The sequence below is a fragment of the Brienomyrus brachyistius genome, chromosome 18 (assembly GCF_023856365.1).
Source record: "Brienomyrus brachyistius isolate T26 chromosome 18, BBRACH_0.4, whole genome shotgun sequence".
Lineage (NCBI taxonomy): Eukaryota > Metazoa > Chordata > Actinopteri > Osteoglossiformes > Mormyridae > Brienomyrus > Brienomyrus brachyistius.
Window position 1 is genome coordinate 31,202 of NC_064550.1, and position 22,237 is coordinate 53,438.

General features: G+C 41.7%; 3 protein-coding genes across 3 annotated transcripts; 1 reads left to right on the top strand and 2 right to left on the bottom strand.

Moving 5' to 3' along the window:
- Positions 1-4,010: 4,010 nt before the first annotated feature.
- On the bottom strand, positions 4,011-9,482 carry LOC125713524 (kelch-like protein 10). Its single transcript, XM_048984731.1, has 6 exons — positions 9,243-9,482; positions 8,226-8,715; positions 7,251-7,862; positions 6,497-6,646; positions 5,542-5,869; positions 4,011-4,569 (listed from the first exon to the last, which is right to left on the bottom strand). Exons 1-6 carry the CDS (start codon positions 9,401-9,403, stop codon positions 4,547-4,549), a joined length of 1,764 nt encoding a protein of 587 aa, XP_048840688.1. The 5' UTR covers positions 9,404-9,482; the 3' UTR covers positions 4,011-4,546.
- Positions 9,483-12,549: 3,067 nt separating this feature from the next.
- On the top strand, positions 12,550-16,325 carry LOC125713525 (basic proline-rich protein-like). Its single transcript, XM_048984732.1, has 2 exons — positions 12,550-14,550; positions 15,690-16,325. Exons 1-2 carry the CDS (start codon positions 14,508-14,510, stop codon positions 16,148-16,150), a joined length of 504 nt encoding a protein of 167 aa, XP_048840689.1. The 5' UTR covers positions 12,550-14,507; the 3' UTR covers positions 16,151-16,325.
- On the bottom strand, positions 16,178-17,451 carry LOC125713186 (kelch-like protein 10; the record flags this gene model as incomplete). Its single annotated transcript, XM_048984144.1, has 3 exons — positions 16,178-16,189; positions 16,511-16,609; positions 16,984-17,451. Coding segments are annotated over 3 exons (579 nt in total), but the record flags the coding sequence as incomplete, so codon positions are not given.
- Positions 17,452-22,237: the final 4,786 nt, after the last annotated feature.

Here is a 22,237-nt window from a genome sequence, read left to right on the forward strand (position 1 = left end):
TTTAATAATCATGCATAAGAGGTATTTTCGATAAGTAAAGCCATTATTTTTTAAATTACACTGTTTGGAGCATCATTGTAAGCTAATGCAACTGCTGGGATTAAGCATTATTATTTGTCCAGAATTACTTCATTTTTACTGTATTGTAACATTATTACAGACAGGGTCATACATTAAACATCAGTTATACAGGCAAATAAGCCAAGATTGGACCTTTTTATTGATGCATACTCATGTACATCACATTTATCCCAGCAAATCTTATTGGCTGTCGTCACGAATCATCGTATAGTTCCTGGAGAATCAACATTAGCCACAGAGATGTCTCATTTAGCCTTTCGGAATAGCAGAGTCTGTCTTTGTTATGGTAACCAGATAGTCCCACAGACATGTGACTGTTCTGCCAAAGCCAGGCTCAAACTAGTGGACCAGATAATCCATGTCAGGGAGGACACATTGAACTATGACAGGATTTTTAAAATACCATTTTAATTAAAAGAACCTGGATCTCAGTTATGCGCCGAGGCCTTGCTGCGTGCTGATTGGTCAGTCTCCTATAATCATGCATATGCCACTAATGTTAATGTCTAACAGCTGGATGAGTTTTTCAATCAAAGCAGTCAAAGCACAAGAAGACGTGAGCTGTTTAGCCAAGCACAGGTGCCTTTCAGTTTTAACGTAGTTTGTAAAACCTGGAGTAGCTTGAAGTGTCCTTCCTGACATGGATTACCTGGTCCACTAGTTTGAGCCTGGCTTTGGCAGAACAGTCACATGTCTGTGGGACTGTAAGCAAGGCCCTTTACCCCCAGCTCCAGGGGTGCCACACAATGGGTGACCCTGTGCTGTGACCCCCCCCAAAGCTATGAAAAGCAAGATGGGGTAGACGCAGAGACAAAATCCTATACATGTTCTGATGCGTAAAACCATGGTTCTGTACTTTCTTTTTCATGACTGTATGTGTGCGTGATTTCTATGTACTACCAATATTCACATTTAAATAGTAACGTGTACGTGCAATTCATGTACACAATTATAAAGACTATAATAACATTTATTTACAACATACCAGCCAGGTGCAGGCCACAGACTAATGGGTATTCAGTCAAGAAACGTCTCTAATTCTTTTTTGATACATACTAAATAATTTTTCGTCTATGTGTAATGGTTATAAAATAAAGTATATCAAAAGCACGTTGTCAAACTTATTACTTATTTGGCCTTCAGCCGTCAAACTTTCAACGTGAGCAGAGGGTCCGGAGCAAGGAAAGAAAAATAAAAGACCCAAAAGAACCGCCTGCTATCCTGTTTAACAGGCCGTCTTACGTCTTCACTTATTAAAACAAGGTGTGGAACTGATGAAGGAAAAGAGAAATGAAGATCAGCCTGTTATCCTGTTTAACTTGCTCCGGTTTTTCCATGTTCCTTATCCGCTTCACCTGGTGCCTCAACTCACAAATTCCTGTGTTGATTTTTTTCTTATAGCCGACACCTGGGCCCCTTGATGTACAACAGCGTCTGTGGAATAGAACAAAAACAAAATAATCACATTCACAAGAGACAGCAGGAAATACAATACAATATCCATAATACTCCGATTAAATCATACAATCAGCAAGCAATCAGGCTGTGACTAAAGTTTATAAATACAATTCATAAATCAGATAATGGAATATTAAGGTTGGGAAAAAAAAAAAAACGTTTACAGCCTTGAGATTTTTAAAGGCAGACAGCCGGTTATAAAACAGGGATGGTTTGAATTTTTTGAAGTGAGTTGACAAGGGTAGGGCAGGGTAATATGACAAAATATTTCAAAACAATATCAGTGTTTATCGCAACATAATTCAAATCATTACTTCTTTGTTTCGCAGTTGTATTTTAGCTTAAATTTCCCTTAGAATTGCCCTTGAACAGTCACAGCACAGGGTGACAAATTGGCTTTTTTACCAAAGTCATATACTGTAAGCTTTATATATCAATATATAACGCATATTAACACTCATGCGCAAACTATATTAAATGTATGTGTCATTAGTCATATATGTTCTTCATTCTTGTAAAATACTGTACATGAGTTAAACCACTCCGTAATGTCTTCTTAAGTACTCAAAGACTTCCAATACGGTTAAGGTCAAGACTGTGTCGTAGCCAATTCATATGTGAAAATGATTCCTCGTGCTCCCTGAACCGCTCTGACAGTTTGAGCCCGATGAATCTTGGCATTCTCGTCCTGGAATACGCCAATCCCATTAGGGAAGGAAAACTCCATTGATGGGATAACCTGGCCATTCAGGAGATTCAGGTACTCAGCTGACTTCACTTTAGTGCTGCATAACGCAGCTGAGCCGTAATAATGATCCAATCATTGGCTTTTAAGTATTTGCTGATTTAAATTCAAATAGTGTTGTTATCGCTGTCAGGCAGGATAGAGCGATAGAAAACCGGGTGCAGGGAAATGTGTTAGATGTTCTGGCATTTTCTTTAATTGATTTTTTTGTTTTATAGCTGATCTCATTTTCTTTCTCAAAGGTACAGGTAAGCATATTCATTTCCAATATAAAAAATAATTCCTCTTACAGGTTTCAACTGAATGTCTAATGTACAAATCATTTCCATGTATCCAATGTATTTTAATGGTCCAATGCCTTTTAACTTCAGAATTTTTACTTCTAATTTACAGCAAATAATATTCAACTTACTCATCACCACTTACGTAGCATTATACACCTAATAACCGACAATAACTAAGTACTATCTCAATTGTAAATATTACACATTCAAGTAAGAACCAACCTACCAACGATGCCCACCATTCCAAATGGCCTGTACGGAGCTCATTGGACACCCCGGTGGCGAATTTGCGTTTTGCTGGGTGGTTTAGGAAGATAAATTAATATTCTTGAGAAAAGCGCACCCTGATTTGCCAGTGAATAACTTAGACCAGAGGTAACAGGCAGACCGCGGTCCAGGTCCGGATCCAGAAGCTGTCCCATACAGACCCGGACCGATAGCCAACACAGAAAGTTATTTAAAACCTGACGGGGCGCTTCTATTTTAACCGACGCAGCTTTTGTAGTCTTTTCGGTAGTGGTTTAGCACTAGAACCGCAGTTTCCCACGGCAATGAACGTCAAACGTCTTTAACCTACAAGCAAGACGTAGTTTGGCGTATGTAGCCTTTTTTTGTGCTAATGTATTATTAGTATTAATAGCAGCAGCAAAGCTAACACCCACAACGAAAAAGCGTAATGTTCCTAATAGAGTGGCTGATCTGTCCTGAAATCGTAAAGCTTTTCAAAGTTTTCAAACACAGTATGTATATTATATAACATGTTAGATAAATAGATGTAATTTATTGGTGACTTCGTGTACATTGAAGTTTCCGCCTTTTAAACAACTATAAAGTAATGTTGTTTGTTATATAAAAAATGTACATTTAAATGTATGAAACAAAAAATGTATACACACACACATTACATTTTCGTTAGCTGTAAAATACAGTGAAGTGAAATCTCCATTATTTGCGTTGCAATATTCCACCACTAGGGGGCAATGTTGGACGGAGGAATCCCTTTAATGGCTGTTACCAACAGAAATGTTTGCTGCTACAGTATTCAGCTTTCTGGGTGTCCTGCAAAAAGAACTAGATGACTACAAGTAGTTATGGAATGCACACTGCCCATCTGACAAACCAGAAGCCAGTTTTTGAAATGTAAATTTTGTTATTGAAACATTTTGTTGGATTGCACTCTAGGTTTAATGGAAGAAACTGTGGATTCCATGTATCTCCTGAAAATCTTCATAGTCTTTGTGGAGACGATGATCTTCAAATTCACTTTGAAGTCTTGCAGAGACAAAATGAACTTGCTCCACCAGTCAGCTGGGTTACTGCCATGGAGAATTATATTGCATTCAAAAGTGTATCAGGTCTATAAGGTAATTCTGCTAACAAATCGTACAAAGCTCTCAAAAGTATTTTGGTTTTCAGACAACAAATAACATTTTTTCCACCCATTGTTCTCCAAATAAGACATTTATTTAAACGTTAAACTTTTAAGCGCTGGTTGCCTTTACATAAAGTCTGTAAAATAAAAATGTAAATGTATACAAAAATAATCTAAGCATATTCAATAAGAACACTTTGGCCATTATACACATTGCTGTGTATAGAGCCATTAAACTGCCCCCTTAAAGCTTTTTACTGCCAAACAAAGCTGTCAGGTCAAAAATCACACTGTTAAAAATGAAGTATAAAAGAATACAAAAATAACTTCCAACAACTTATAACACTTATTCAATAAGATTATAGAACAACATAATCATTACATTGCAATTCAATCACCAGAGGTGGCGTGGAGTACAATAATTAACAGCTTGGCTTCAGGGAATGCCAAACCCTTCAGGGAATGCCAATGTTATTTAACTGTCCCATTCTGTGTCCCTTCCCTGTTTGGCCAGTAGGTGTCATTGGTCATCTCGTCCCACGTGTTGTCAGTCTTTCTTGTCCTCCCCTGTTGTCAGTCTGTAGCGTTTCCCTTGTTCCCTGCCAGCTACTTGTTGAGCACGTGGTTACCTGTAATTTCAATTCATTAACTTACTGTTTGCCATAGGCTTTTAAATACATTATAAATAATTTTAAAAAATAACATAACAAGAGATAATACTATGAATTTCCTCACTGATTAATTGTGTTGCGGGTTGGAACTCAGTATGGAGTCCCCACAAAGATACAGATACCTTATATGTGTGTGTGTGTGTGTGTGTGTGTGTGCGTGTAGCAGGGCCGTAGCACATCTTCTTCTTTGTGTTCAGGAATTGCTTCTTGTAGGTTAAGTTAGAATGGTTTTCACAGTTCTTTGGTCTGGAGATCAGGCTGATTAATCACAGTTGATTTTTGTGGGCAATCAACCATATACATATATATGTACATATATATGTGTGTGTACAGTAGTGTGCAAAAAATCATAAGCAGTCAAAAGAAATTGTGTGATGTCACGATTGTTATGGTTTGTAGCAGCTAATCACTGCTGTTAATAGCAGCTAATAGCTGCTGTCTGTAGCAGCTAAACTACTGTTAATATAACTGCTAATAACATAACAATTTTCCCGTTTTTTTGTGTAATAAAGTATATAATGTAGTAATGTGGTGCGTTTTTGATTCAAATATGTTAGTATGGTATTGGCAAGATATTACTGTATCAGCCTTTATTACATTAAGGGGGAAAATTAGCACATTATTGGCAGTTATTACATTAACGGTAGGTATCATATGTGCCCTTGAGAGGTAAAGTGGGCTATCCCACATGTCAGTCAAAAATGAGTTTAGTGTCCAATATTAATTATTGAGGGTTTATCTATCTTTTAAATATACTGAGATCTGTGCTACCTATGATGTATATCAATTATAGGGTATAGGCACACTTTGGAGCTCATTTTTTCAAAACTTTGTTTTTGTGGGATAGCCCACTTTACCTCTCTAGGGCACATATTATATAGGTCTAATGTACGAAGCATTAACGTTAGACATGATAACCTAGTTACCCACCAGGCAGGCAGATGGGGGCAGGTGGGCGAGGTGCAGCGTACTGTACGAAGCGGGGGTGCGCAGGCACTGTGCAGCAGCTGAAGTTCCTCTTAGGCGTAATCATGTCCTGCGCACGGTACCAGCTGCCTTTCTCTGCATCATAACATTCCACCTTTGCAGTGACTTCGAACCCATCGGAGCCTCCCATTACAAACAGCAAGCCGTCCACCACTGCGATGCCGAAATAGCTCCTTTGTTGTCTCATGGGAGGCGCAGCGTGCCACTGGTTAGTTGCAGGGTCATAAGCCTCCATACTCCGCACTGCATGAACCCCGTTGGTACCGCCCACCTGCGAGACACCAATGGTAAGTGATCACTCGGGTACCAAACGGATAAGTAAATATCAGCTTTCTCGAAGTCAGGAACTCTTAAGGAATTATCGCCCTATAATAGCAGGCTGCACAGAACCTCCCATTGTGTATATAGGACACAAGCTTATTACTAATTTGTGTTCAACATACATGTCAACATAACTGCAGTGAAAAAAGGGGATTTGGGCAACAGAAAACCGGTACAATTCAGCGAAAACTGTCAACCATCAAAAAAAGACTTCTTATGTTCATATATTTTGCTTTTATTATTATGTTTATTAGTACTAAAAATAATACTTGTAGTCAGACACTGAAAAAAACAACAACAGAGCAATTATAGTCTGGAACTACAGAATATAACTATACTAAAAAATCTAAGCTTTACTAAGCTTTACTAAGCGTATTCGTTTATAACCCAGATATGCAGGGAGCATATGTGTACTGAGATGGGCCTTCCCAGCAGGTCATTTTATCCACTGAATTCTTTTGTTTGTTTTAAGCACATTACAATCTGTGACACAGCAGCAGTGACAAAAAATATGAGTCTCAGATAAATCTTGAGATTTGACTCCTTTGTTTCAGAGTACAAGAAAGGAATCACTCACCGCATAGATGTTTCCCTGATATGCCGCAACTCCAAGGCCACGTCGGCGAGTGCGCATGGGAGCGATCAAGGTCCATTCGCCCGTGAGAGGATCATAGCACTCCGCAGTGGAAGTGGTCTGAGCTCCATTGCTACCCCCACAAATATATATCTAGGAAAGATGGTTCACAAGTGATGTGTGTTATGCTGTACATGATTGGAGATGGAGATCTAGAAAGCGTAAATGTACATTTAGCTAATGGATGTTTAATCCATCCACCTTCCATAAAAGTCTATTCAGTACAGGGTGGTGGTGAACCTGGAACCTACCACAGGAAGCACATGGGCATTGGTAGGGAATTTACAGTTAGTTGTGATCATTTCCCTTGTGAACCGCAGCTTAATCAGCTAATTAAGTTCACTAGGTTTGTTTGAATAGGGAAATCTGCAAATTGTTTAGGATTCTGACCCTCCAGGACTGGAATTGGGTAAAGCTCCTATGTTAACACCAGTTATTGTATCTCACAAGTCTTGGGCTGTGGGCAAAATTGCAAAAACACAGAGCTGGACACCACAGCACTGCCCAATGTGCCACTAATGCAGAGCAACAATGCAAGGTCATTTATGTTTTATCTAAACACTGACGTTTACTGAATTAACAATTATGGATTGAAATCAACCATTTGAAGACAAAGCGAGCTACTGAGTATGTAACATAATCAATTTCAAGGGGAAAATGAGGGTAACCACAGTAAGACGCCCTCCTATTAACCTACCTTTCCATTCAGGGTGGTGGCACTGGCATCCTGTCGCTCCTCGTTCATGGGCTGGATGATGGTCCACTCGTTGGCATTTGGGTCATATCGCTCTACGATATTCAGAGGCGACACGCCTAAACGGCCACCCATCACGTAGATGAAGCCGTTACTTACGGCCACACTGACACTACAGCGGCGCCAGTGCATCGGGGCCATGTGCTGCCATGTCCGTGCGACGGGGTCAAATCTGCGCACAGCATCGGTGAAATTATGGCCATCATAACCCCCAAAACAATACACGAAGCCATTTAAACACACACTGCCATGGCCGGACTGGCGAGTCTCCTGCCCCTGTGTTATATCGACCCAGTGGTCAGCCCGGGTGTCATAGGCTTCAGTCCAATTGGTTGTGCGGAAATTCCAGCCACCAATGGCCAATAAAATGTCAGCGGGTAGGCGCGGGCGAATCAGTGGCCTTTCAAAGTCAGATCGTGGACTTTCATCGTCGAGATCATATATCATCTTCAGTACATCACTGATAATTGGCCTGCACGCCGCATTGCCCTTCACCAGATCGTTAGCTTTGACGATTTTCATGAAGTACTCCGGATCCATACGAGCCATCCGAATCTACACAGGAAACAATGAGAGAATTCCCATGAGTTCTTTAGTGCTTTCTGTGAATCTCTGGAGATGAGCAATTCCTAACATTAAGGATACAGCAGTAAGTGCAAATTTTAATTTCTTTAGCTGAAGCTATTTACTTTGAAAGTCTCAGATGTGTCAGCTACACTTGTTTAATGTAAGACATCTGAGTGTTTTGTTTTCCATTATTTGTTACACTCTCCTCCCAGGTGTAATACCTGGAAGCCTTGGTTGTACACTTATGGGACATGGAAATCGGTCTTTAGCTACAGTAATAAGGACTTCACTCAATGAGCATTCTATTGCTATATACACAAGTCAATGAGAACATAGTATAACTATACTCACCTTGGGCAATAGGACTGAAATGTGGGCCTCTCGGGTGGCAGGCTCGTGCTCGATCCAACGGAGGATGGCCTCAAACACCACATCCTCTTCTCTGACATTAAGCTCATCCTGCTCTATGATGTCAGAAAGTTGTTCAAGACTTAGTTCTGGGAACTCGTTTGAGCTGATGGCAACCTCCTTGAAATTTTTCAAGATGAAGTTGAATGCAGACTGGTGCAGCTCGTTTACGCAGTAGACATCGGCGATTTTAAGAAGGCCAATGCAGTTGTTGAGGCAGAGCTGCTCATGCAGGAAATCACTGCAGCGCTGCACGATGCCCAAGACACTGAGATAATCAGCAGCTACCAGGAGGTTCTCCACATTGTCAGCTGTGATGACCACAGAGTACGTGTAGGCGTACTCTATGACCTGCCTCAGTGTTTCTGGGGAAATGCCTGGGAGTTGGTACTCCCGCTTTCCTGAGTCACTCCAGCCAGTGGCGAACAGAGCCCTGAAAACAATCCAGAAGTGACTCATCTAATAAATATGGGTTTTGCAGGCAAAGTTAAATAAGGGCTTTTCTAAATCTTCTGAACCAGGGACCCCCAAATGGAAATTAAGCAGAGATAAGGACCCCTGCTACAGATGATCACATAGGCATCTAAGAACTAGGGACCAGGGGCTTTAATTCTTATTTTTCCAACAGTAGCTCCCCCTTTAATATATTTTACTTGGGCTGGTGGGCAAGTGCCCCGGAATACTTTGTTTTGCCTGTTTGACATGGTCCCCTTTTCATATCTATACCATTATTATTGTTATTATTATTATTATTATATGGTAAAAGTTAAGGTGGTACACTTATCAGAAATATTTCTCATCAGCACTGACCTACATTAATATAATTTAATATAATGTATATTAATATAAACTTTCTGTCATCCTAGAGCCTTATTGCCAAGGAGAAGTTATTGCTAACGAGAGATAAAAACTGACTCCTTGCTGTTTTCGCATCTTCATATATGGGTCACAGCTACTTACTGGAAGTAGGAGCTACAGCCACACAGAATTACTCTATGGGCGTTGAATTTAACACCGTCTGCGATGAGGACCACGTCACAAAGCTGTCCTGCCAGCCGAAGCTTGTTGAACACTTCGAAAGCCGGGGACATCAGTACTCGCTCCATGTCGTGTGCCATCATTATTCAAAAATGTGGATGTCTCGTCTCTTTCTCCTTTTTATACCACTCGAAATGACGTGTAGATACGTTCTAATACGCAAAAACCGCACTTTTGCGTCACATTCTGCTAAGATACCGTAATGTTTATTTTTAAATCTATATTTAAGACTCGAAATTGATTTGGGGGGGGGGGGGGGGTGGATATATTCTACGCACAATCAGCTTTACAAGAAGAACAAGTGAAATGTTTTTAACATCACTTTTGGAAAATGTATACCGTGCTTATCTTAGAATTTAAGTTTTGTATTATGTAAGAATAGTCAAGTCACGAATTCCCGAAATAAAATAAATAAATAAATGTTTTCGTATTTTTTCTCCTCCGCTACGTTTCTAAAAATGAAAAACAAAAAAGGTCCTTTACATGTCTGTCAGGAACGAGGTTTAAGTTCGCATCTTATTCCCTAGTTTCCACCTTAGACATAAGCCATTGAGCAACAAATGTCCACAGGACATTATTTTATGGGCTAAATCTGGTCGGCCCGTTGTGGCAATTATTTGGAACAAGACTATTCCTTGAAAACTGGGCTGCGTAGTCCGTCTGTTTTGGTCCACATTTAGCACAAGGCGGACGTATTTTTCGGACCGCATATATCCCCAATACAGTCATGAAAACGTATTGCAGCAAGTGTGGAATTATCACAATGATTATTGTGCTGTGTACACGTCACCCAAATCCTGAACGCTATTGAATATAATCGATTATGTATTATAGAGCAGTTATGTTACAATCAAGGTACAGTGTGCAATATCACTCCATGAGCTATTGTCCATTTTCCTGTTTTATGATCTTTTCTTGAGAAATCGTTTTTTTATTTTATTTTTTGTAATTCCTCACTTTTGCCGACTAACTCCTCCACGTTTAATATATTTCCGTGCAGGTTTTTAAGTTTGTTTTCCTGCAGCTTCACGGCACCCATCGTTCTTGCGCACCCCCACACAGATGGACGAGTTAAGTTAGAAGTGGATGGGAGTAGCGGTAGGACATATTCCTAGGGCGCCCATTGAACGATGTAAGTAATTATTATTTATCGTTAGAATTCTCACTTAACACAGAATGTTGTGTTTGGCTGAAGTTTAAACAGTCGAGCTGAATTGTGGCAAGATAAGCTGAAGCTGTTCGCGTCCGCAGCTAATGCTCGCGCCATGACTAGCCAGCACATAGTGAAATGGCGAATGGATTTGGCGACATTTTCCGTTTGAATTGAGCACAGAGAGGTAGGTGGTGTTTTATTTGTGGCCCTGCTTTTACAATGGACGTGTAGCAAAGTGAAGTTGGGATCAGCTTGCGTCTTTTGCAGCTAACATCACACTCGATATAGCCTAGCCGCAGTGTATGGTGGAATCGTCATTTTGGGTGTAAACAACGCAAGAGCGCACGAGTGTTTATATATATATATATATATATATATATAAACAATTCCACTCTGGCTGAGTTTTCTTCTTATTATTTTTCATGCTATACTATATACAAACTTTTTACTTGTATATCTTAGGATATAGTTTATTGTGACAATATAAATGATAGGAGAGAACTACAACAGCAACGAGTGTGGGTTCGGGCGGGTAGGGGATAACGTTTTCATAGTTGGGATTAGGGTTTTGCCCATAGACTTGAATGCAGAGTCCCCATAAAGACATCTAGCACATCTTCTTCTTTGTGTTCAGGAATTGCTTCTTGTAGGTTAAGTTAGAATGGTTTTCACTGTTCTTTTGTCTGGAGAACAGGCTGATTAATCACAGTTGAGTTTTGTGGGCAATCAACCATATAAATATCTACATATATATATATATATATATATATATATATATATATATATATATATATATATATATATATGTTTGTGTGTGTGTGTACAATAGTGTGCAAAAAATCATAAGCAGTCAAAAGAAATTGTGTGATGTCACGATTGTTAGGGTCTGTATCAGCTAATCACTGCTGTTAATAGCAGCTACTGTAAACTACTGTTAATATAACTGCTAATAACATAACAATTTTACAGTTTTTTTTGTGTAATAAAGCCTATAATGTAATAATGTGATGCCTTTTTGATTCAAATATGTTAGTATGATATTGGTAAGTTATTACTGTATCAGCCTTTATTACATTAAGGGGGAAAATTAGCACATTATTGGCAGTTATTACATTAATGGTAGACATCATATTATATATGTCTAATGCACGAAGCATTAACGTTAGATATGCTTGTACCACAACTTATTAGGCAAGAGATAAGTTCTATTGCCCATTTTCATTTCAAACCAGCTTAACATTTACAGCATAATTAATTACAAGTTCCGATGTAGGCTACCATTCACACACACAATTGGAAATAATAAAATGCCTGGACAGAGCAGATACAGCCATTGTAGCCTTCGCTCCTGTCTGCTGCTGTATGCAAATCTCACTGAACCCTTAAAGCTGGAGCAGAAGTGATGTCTCTGACTAATTGCTGGTTGTTAGAGACGTACTCAGAATAATGAGAAATAAAGTAAGAATTGTGAGGGAAAAAAAAATCAGAATTTTGACTGAATAAGTCAGAATTCTGAGATAAATGTGTGTTTTTTTTCTACTCCAGATGGCAGAAAACTCTAAAATCAACAAAGCACAAGAGTCATAATTCAGAATGTGTTCATTTAGATCAGAAACAGCTCTGTGGGATGCTTTCATCTAATCAGACTGTACCACATGGTTCATATGTAACACTTTTCTGGAGACCGCAACAAATGGGGGATTCTGAAACTGCCCGTTTGTTTGGAAAATTCCAGTCACCCTGAGTGAAAAAGGGTAGAACTCTCCCTCCTGTCCCACTGGCCTATGATTGATTGCCTGATAGCAGGAAGAGACGGTCTATAGGGGAAAGTAACCTTCAGTTTAACTCACAGAAAGACAATAAATAGTAGCACTTAACAAATGAGAGAATATCAATTGACTAGGACAAAATGAGATGAGCAACAGGAAATATAACTGTAAGCTGATAAGAGAAAAAGAAGGTGAAGGGGAAAATGGAGGGAAATTTGCTGCTTCTGATTGGATGCAAGCATGCAGGTCAGCTGATCCACCTGAATATTTCCAACTCAGCAATCGGTGATAAAGGGTCAGTAGATTGGCTAAGTGCTGGAACCAGAAGCAGAAGCTGGCTTTCATGCTCAGGAGGGTCCTGTGGCATGAAACCTTAGCCAGTTCTTTACGGATATGATGCTCCTTTAGGGGGTGCCATAGACATTCGGTCTGCATATATATTATGTTTTATCAGTGTTTCTTGTGGACCCTCAGACAGTCCATGTTTTTGCTCTCTCCCAGCACCAGCTGTCTGGCAAGGAGCAAAAACGTGGACGGACTGGGGGTTCCTGTGGATCAGGTCGAAGAACATTGTTCTGTATTGTTTTTGTTAAATGACTGATAATCAGAATTTATTTTTGGGGCTTTGGCTGCATCTTGGTTATAATGTTTAATTGAGATATGAATTAATATGGAGAACACCACACACACGGCACAAATTCTATGAAGATACTACTCATGAAATTAATATACCACATGTGATAAAAATACAAATATAAGGGCTTTATTTGTATGAATAAAGCATTTCACATATCTAACACATGTGTCCCCAACAACCGTAGCCAGATATTAAATCCGTTCTAGAAGAGCACACTCATTGCTTGCTGTAAAAGCATGCAGGAGGTCCCAGCTGAGCTCTGCTATAGTTGTGCTCTGTGTATTATTCATTTGGCAGATGCTCTAAGACAGAGAAATGGTTGGAGAGAACAAGGCAATTAACAAATGCATGCAAACAAGTGGCATGTTACCCAACAGGAGCAAACCGCTACAGCATCCGATAACAAAGGAAAGCAATTGTCTTGCCATAATTGCATTTTGATAGCTGTTCTAGTGCCTTAACCTCTATGCTCTGACTCCACTGTAAGGTCCAAGTTCTGTTCCCTCAGTCCATTATTCAAGAGGCATTTTCCTTATTTTGGTGAATGTTTCTGATTCTTGTTAGTGTCCACTGTTTCTGTTGATTAAGTCCAGTGCTGCTAGCCACACCGGCAGATGCGTAACCTGGTTACCCACCAGGCAGGCAGATGGGGGCAGGTGGGCGAGGTGCAGCGTACTGTACGATGCAGGGGGGCACTGTGCAGCAGCTGAAGTTCCTCTTGGGCGTAATCATGTCCTGCGCACGGTACCAGCTGCCTTTCTCTGCATCATAGCATTCCACCTTGGCAGTGACTCTGAACCCATCAGACGCCCATTGCAAACAGCAAGCCGTCCAGCACTGCGATGCCGAAGTAGCTTCTTGGTTTTGTCATGGGAGGCGCAGCGTGCCATTGGTTAGTTGCAGGGTCATAAACCTCCATACTCCACACTGGATGAGCCCCGTTGGTACCGCCCACCTGCGAGACACCAATGGTAAGTGATCACTCAGGTACCAAACGGATAAGTAAATATCAGCTTTCTCAAAGTCAGGAACTCTTAAGGAATTATCGCCCTATAATAGCAGGCTGCACAGAACCTCCCATTGTCTATATAGGACACAAGCTTATAACTAATTTGTGTTCAACATACATGTCAACATAACTGCAGTGAAAAAAGGGGATTTGGGCAACAGAAAATCTGTACAATTCAGTGAAAACTGTCATCCATCAAAAAAAGATATGAGATATAAAAAAAATCATATATTTTGCTTTTATTATTATTTTTATTAGCACTAAAAATAATACTTGTAGTCAGACCCTGGAAAAAACAACAACCAGAGCAATTATGTGTGGAACTACAGAATATAACTGTAATCAAAAATCTAAGCTTTACTACCCAAGAATATTCGTTTATAACCCTGATATGCAGGGAGCATACAGTATGTGTATTGAGATGGGCCTTCCCAGCAGGTGATTTTATCCACTGAATTCTTTTGTTTGATTTAAGCGCATTACAATCTGTGACACAGCAGCAGTGACAAAAAATATGAGTCTCAGATAAATCTTGAGATTTGACTCCTTTGTTTCAGAGTACAAGAAAGGAATCACTCACCACATAGATCTTTCCCTGATATGCCACTACTCCAAGGCCATGTCGGCGAGTGCTCATTGGGGTGATCAAGGTCCATTCGCCCGTGAGTGGATCATAGCACTCGGCAGTGGAATTAGTCTGAGCTCCCTTGCTACCCCCACAAATATATATCTAGGAAAAATGGTTCAAAAGTGATGTGTGTTATGCTGTACATGATTGGAGATGGAGATCTAGAAAGCGTAAATGTACATTTAGCTAATGGATGTTTAATCCATCCATCTTCCATAAAAGTTTATTCGGTACAGGGTGGTGGTGAACCTGGAACCTACCACAGGAAGCATATGGGCAAAGGTAGGGAATTTACAGTTAGTTGTGATCATTTCCCTTGTGAACCGCAGCTTAATCAGCTAATTAAGTTCACTAGGTTTGTTTGAATAGGGAAATCTGCAAATTGTTTAGGATTCTGACCCTCCAGGACTGGAATTGGGTAAAGCTCCTATGTTAACACCAGTTATTGTATCTCACAAGTCTTGGGCTGTGGGCAAAATTGCAAAAACACAGAGCTGGACACCACAGCACTGCCCAATGTGCCACTAATGCAGAGCAACAATGCAAGGTCATTTATGTTTTATCTAAACACTGACGTTTACTGAACTTAACAATTATGGATTGAAATCAAGCATTTGAAGACAAAGCGAGCTACTGAGTATGTAACATAATCAATTTCAAGGAGAAAATGTAGGGGGTAACCACAGTCAGACGCCCTCCTATTAACCTACCTTTCCATTCAGGGTGGTGGCACTGGCATCCTGTCGCTCCTCGTTCATGGGCTGGATGATGGTCCATTCGTTGGCTTCTTGGTCGTATCACTCGATTATGATTAGAGGCGAGAAGCGTAAATGGCCACCCATTACATAGATGGAACCATTAATTACGGCCACGCTAACATTTCAGTGGCACCAGTGCATCGGTGCCATGTGCTGCCATGTCCGTGCGACGGGGTCAAATCTGCGTACAATTGTGGCCATCAAAACCCCCAAAACAATACACGAAGCCATTTAAGTACACACTGCCATGGGCGGACTGGCGAGTCTCCTGCCCCTCCGTTACATCGACCCAGTGGTCGGCCCGGGTGTCATAGGCTTCAATCCAATTGGTTTTGCGGAAATTCCAGCCACCAATGGCCAATAAGATGTCAGCGGGCAGGAGTGGGCGGATCAGTGGCCTTTCTTTTTCTTTTAGTGTGTGTGGGGAGCCACAGCCCCATCCCTCAGGACATGAAGCAGACACGGAGGAGGCCCGGAACCCAGACCGCCAGAGGCCCCCCAGGGCATGGGAGCCCCCGGAGGACCACCGCAGGGAGAATAGCAGCCCCTCACCCAGAAAAGGGCAGAGGAGAGCTCCGGAGGGAGGCCATCCGGCAGCCACCGTGCAGGAGCCCCAGGGGGCCGTGGCGGCGAGCCCGCAGGCTCCACTGGCGGCCGGCCCCACCACGGCAAACCAGGCCCTGGGCCCAGAGATCCAAGGGCCCCCCTACCCCCCAGCAAGGGCCCGACAGAGCCAGGAGGGCCAAATCCCGCCAGGCAACCGCCGAGGGCGAGCCAGCACCCACCCGAGCACCCAGCCCCGGACATCGAGAACCACCAACGCACCAGCGGCCGGGGGCCCCATCCACCGGCAGGGAGTGTGGCGGGGGGGAATAGAGCCGGAGATGTTATTTCGGGTGGAGTCTAGGACCCAACCTGACACATGCGTATAGACAAACAGGCACACACATATACAAGCATACGTTCCCACCCTCATGCACACATAAACAAATATTTACACATTCACCCAACATAGAGATACACAGAAATGAACGCTGTACACATACTCTCACTCCCCATATATACTCTATGTGGACCCCATTTTTGTCCTCTGGCGAGGAGACCAGAAGACCACCCCAGACCCCGCAGCAGCCGAGAAGCGGACCAGCCCAGACCCCGACCAGACGGCCAGATCAGTGGCCTTTCAAAGTCAGATTGTGGACTTTTATCGTCGAGATCATATATGATCTTCAATACATCACTGATAATTGGCCTGCACGCCGCATTGGCCTTCACCAGATCGTTAGCTTTGACGATCTTCATAAAGTACGCCGGATCCATACGAGCCATGCGAACCTACACAGGAAACAAGAATGAGAGAATTTCCATGAGTTCCTTTGTGCTTTCTGTGAATCTCTGGAGATGAGCAATTTCTAACATTAAGAATACAGCAGTAAGTGCAAATTTTAATTTCTTTAGCTGAAGCCATTTACATAGAAAGTCTCAGATGTGTCAGCTAACACTTGTTTAATGTAAGATATTTGAGTGTGTTGTTTTCCATTATTTGTTACACTCTCCTCCCAGGTGTAATACCTGGAAGCCTTGGTTGTAGACTTATCGGACATGGAAATGGAGGTTCGGTCTCTAGCTACAGTAATAAGGACTTCACTCAATGAGCATTCTATTGTTATATACACAAGTCAATGCGAACATAGTATAACTATACTCACCTTGGGCAACAGAACTGAAATGTGGGCCTCTCGGGTGGCAGGCTCGTGCTCGATCCACTGGAGGATGGCCTCAAACACCGCATCTTCCTGTTTCACATTCAGCTCATCCTTCTCAATAATGTCGCAAAGTTCTTGCAGGGACAGATCTATGAACTCCTCTGAGATGCTGGCAACCTCCTTGAAGTTCTTAAGGATAAAGCTGAAAACAGACTGGTGCAGCTCGCTGAGGCCGTAACCATCGGCAGTTTTTAAAAGGCCAATGCAGTTCTGAAGGCAGAGCTGCTCATGCAGGAAATCACAGCAGCGCTGCACGATGCCCAGGACACTGAGATAATCAGCAGCTGCCAGGAGGTTCTCCACATTGTCAGCTGTGATGACCACAGAGTACGTGTAGGCGTACTCTATGACCTGCCTCAGTGTTTCTGGGGAAATGCCTGGGAGTTGGTACTCTCGCTTTCCTGAATCACTCCAGCCACTGGCGAACAGAGCCCTGAAACACAATCCAGAAGTGACTCATCTAATAAATATGGGTTTTGCAGGCAAAGTTAAATAAGGGGTTTTCTAAATCTTCTGAACCAGGGACCCCCATATGGAAATCAACCAGAGATAAGGACCCTCTGCTACAGATGATCAAATAGGCATCTAAGAACTAGGGACCAGGGGCTTTAATTCTTATTTTTCCAACATTAGCTCCCCCTTTAATATTTTTCACTTGGGCTGGTGGCCAAGTGCCCCGGAATACTTTGTTTTGCCTGTTTGACATGGTCCCCTTTTCATATCTATACCATTATTATTGTTGTTATTATTATTATTATTATATGTTAAAAGTTAAGGTGGTACACTTAGAAATATTTCTGATCAGCACTGACCTACATTAACATAATTTAATATAATATATATTAATATAAACGTTCTGTCATCGTAGAGCCTTATTGCCAAGGAGAAATCATTGCTAACGAGAGATAAAAACTGACTCCTTGCTGTTTTGGCATCGTCATATATGGGTCACAGCTACTTACTGGAAGTAGGAGCTACAGCCACACAGAATCACTCTATGGGCGTTGAACTGAACACCGTCTGTGATGAGGACCACGTCACAAAGCTGTCCTGCCAGCCGAAGCTTGTTGAACACTTCGAACGCCGGGGACATCAGTACTCGCTCCATGTCGTGTGCCATCATTATTCAAAAATGTGGATGTCTCGTCTCTTTCTCCTTTTTATATCATGTAATGACCAGCAACGGACGTGTACATCAGCATAGTGACGATATGTTCTAAAACGCAAACACTGCGCTTTTGTGTCAGTGTCCTAACATACTGATTTTTTTAATTTTTATTCATCTATATTTGCGATTCGAAATTGATTGACCAGATAGTCATGCGCCCTGCTTTTTATTTTTAACAAAATGTGGAAGCCAATGAGAGACTTGCCGATCAAGTTTTCTAACACAGCTACTTTTGAAAAACCGACTTATCCCAGATGAGTTTCACCGGCATTAACTCATTCAAGATGAGACATCTGATCTCAGATAATTTAATATTACGTAAAATACACCGGTAGGAAAATACCCCCAGTTACAAATTTATTGTGAAAAAATATTTTGTTTGCACAATCAGCTGTACAAGAAGACCAAGTGAAATGTTTTTGGTACATGTATACTATGTTCATCTCAGAATTTATGTTTTAGTTTTGCATTATGTATGAATAGTCAAATCACAAATTCCCCAGATTAAAACACCAATAAATCTAAAATTATTAAATGTATAATATTTTGTCCTCCTGTCTTTTCACTTCGGTTAAGATTCCACAAATTAAAAAAAAATGTACCCTGAATGTACCCTTCACATCTATTTCAGCGAGGCTGCAGAATCATGTGTCGTTAATCGACGTGGGAAATTGCAGCGGGAATGAAACCGTTTCATTTTCATTTGAGAATAGCTTTGTATATTATGTATAAGAATATAAGAAATTCACAAACGAGAGGAGGCCATTTGGCCATCAAGCTCATTTGGGGAGAAGTTAACTAATAGCTCAGAGTTGTTAAAATCTTATCTAGTTCTGATTTAAAGGAAACCAGGGTTTTAGCTTGTGCTACACTAACAGGAAGACTATACCATACTCTAACTACATGCTTTGTAAAGAAGTGCTTCCTCAAATTTGTTTTAAAATGTCCTCCCGCTAATTTCCAGTTATGGCCACGAGATCTGGTATTTAAACTAATATTAAAATAGCCATTTGGCTGAACAGCATCCAGACCTGTTAGAATCTTATACACCTGGATCATGTCCCCCCATAGTCTCCTTTGCTCGAGGCTAAACAGATTCAGCTCAGCTAACCTCTCCTCATAAAACATTCCTCTAAGACCAGGAATTATTCTCGTGGCCCTACGTTGCACCTTTTCCAAGGCAGCAGTGTCCTTCTTAAGGTATGGTGACCAAACCTGCACACAATATTCTAGGTGGGGTCTTACCAAGGAATTTATACGCTGCTCAAAAAATTAAAGGAACACTTTGAAAACACATCAGACATCAATGGGGAAAAAAATCATGCTGGATATCTATACTGATGTAGACTGGGTAATGTGTTAGGAATGAAAGGATGCCACATCGATTGATGGAAATGAAATTATCAACCTACAGAGAGCTGAACTCAAAGCCACCACGAAAATCAAAGTGAAAAATGATGCGGTAGGCTAGTCCATTGGCTGTCATTTTATTACAGTAGCTCAGAATCATACTCAGTAGTTTGTATGCCCCCCACATGGTTGTATGCATGCCTGACAATATCGATCCATGGTCCTAATGAGACCACGGATGGTGTCCTGGGGGGGATCTCCTCTCAGATCTGGACCAGGGTATCTCACAGCTTCTGGACAGTCTGAGGTGCAACCTGGTGCCATTGGATGGATGAAACATAATGTCCCAGAGGTGTTCTATTGGATTTAGGTCAGGCGAGCGTGGGGGGCAGTCAATGGTATCAATTCCTTCATCCTCCAGGAACTGCCTACATGCTCTTGCCACATGAGGCCGGGCATTGTCGTGCACCAGCATAGGGTCTAACAGTGGGTTCAAGGATTTCATCCTGATACCTAATGGCAGTCAAGGTGCCGTTGTCTAGCCTGTAGAGGTCTGTGCGTCCCTCCATGGATATGCCTCCCCAGACCATCACTGACCCACCACCAAACCGGTTGTACTGTAATACGGTGGCCCTCAGCGGCTGGATTTACAGTGAGAAAGACTACCCCAAATGCAGTGGAACAACACGTATTTATTTTCCATGCAGCTCTTCTTACAAGCATCTCACACGTCGAGCGTCTTCACAGCAAAAAAGAAAAAAAAAAAAAAAACCCTCTAATGACAACTGGCAGCCTTCAATACTTTCAGCTGTCACAGACTAAACCATTCTTCCACTCACAGGTAATTTCTTAAATCCCCCCCTTCCACCATAGTACACAACACATCAACCTACATAAATAAATATACAACTACATTTCACATTTTCATATTAATAAACATCTTCCTCTTTAATCTTACCCAAAAAACCCATATTATAAAACCCCAAACCCCAGCACAAAAGATTCCCCACCCTTCCTTAAGCCATGGTCTCTCCCGGAACCTTTAAATGGTGTCTGGACCCCAGGGAAATATTTGCCCAAACACCTTGGAGAGAACACAGGAAAGAAAGGTGAGTAACTACATCTTACAATTACTTCTTTGCACCCCCTTTAATTCTAGATCTTTCACCCCCACCCATCTGCATTAGTTGTCCTTACTGGTAAACCTTATTCTCCCTCAATCACCATTCCTTTTCACAGACACCACCACCTTCCTTGATGAGGAGCCGCTGTGCAGTATCTGAAACAAGGCTACCAACTGATTTTAAAATTCCCAATAAATATTCAATAAATAAACTTTGTTTGCAACTGTTCTGTGCAAATCCATGGTTAAAGTCCGAAGCTAAATAAAGTGCTGTTATTAAAAAGGAGGATGTGCTGCTAACGTGCTATACAAATTACAATATAAATAATAGTAAGGGAGTCCTCTTCCTTACACTGGTCATGCTGAACAATGCTGCAGGCAGCATAATGTTCTCCATAGGCTCTCCAGACCCTTTCACATCTGTCACATGTGCTCAGGATGAACCTGCTCTCATCTGTGAAAAGCACAGGGTGCCAGTGGCAGACCTGCAAATTCTGGTATTCTATGGCAAATGGCAATCGAGCTCCATGGTGCTGGGCAGTGAGCACAGGGCCCACTAGAGGACGTTGGGGCCTCAAGCCACCCTCATGAAGTCTGTCTCTGACCAAACAATCAGAAACATTCACACCAGTGGCCTGATGGAGGTCATTTTGTAGGGCTTCAGCAGTGTTCATCCTGTTCCTCCTTGCACAAAGGAGCAGATACCGGTCCTGTTGATGGATTAAGGACCTTCTATGGCCCTCTCCAGCTCTCCTAGAGTAACTGCCTGTCTCCTGGGATCTCCTCCATGCCCTTGAGACTGTGCTGGGAGACACAGCAAACCTTCTGGCAATGGCACGTATTGATGTGCCATCCTGGAGGAGTTGGACTACCTGTGCAACCTCTGTAGGGTCCAGGTATCGCCTCATGCTACCAGTAGTGACACTGACCGTCGCCAAATGCAAAACTAGTGAAAAAACCACCAGAAAAGATGATGAGGGAAAAATGCCAGTGGCCTCCACCTGTTAAACCATTCCTGTTTTGGGGGTCGTCTCATTGTTACCCCTCTAGTTCACCTGTTCATAATTTCATTAGCACCAAAGCAGCTGAAACTGATTAACCACCCCCTCCACTACTTAACTGACCAGATCAATATCCCAGAAGTTTAATGGACTTGATGCTATACTCTAATTAAAAAGTGTTCCTTAAATTTTTTTGAGCAATGTATAATCGTAGCATCACTTCCCTTGTCTTAAACTCCACACACCTAGAGTTGTAACCCAACATCCTATTGGCCTTTTTATTGCTTCCCCACACTGGCGAAAGTGGGACATGGAAGCATCAACATACACACCGAGATCTTTCTCATAATCAGCTACCTTTATTTCAGTGGGACCCGTAAAATATCTGTACTTTATATTTCTGCTCTCTGAATGATTATCTTACATGTATCTACTGTATGTTAAATTTCATCTGACAGGTATCAGCCCAGTCGCTAATTAAATCCAGATCCCGTTGTAGCCTCTCCGCTGCTAGATCAATATCTGCTACGCCACCCACCCTGGTGTCGTCTGCAA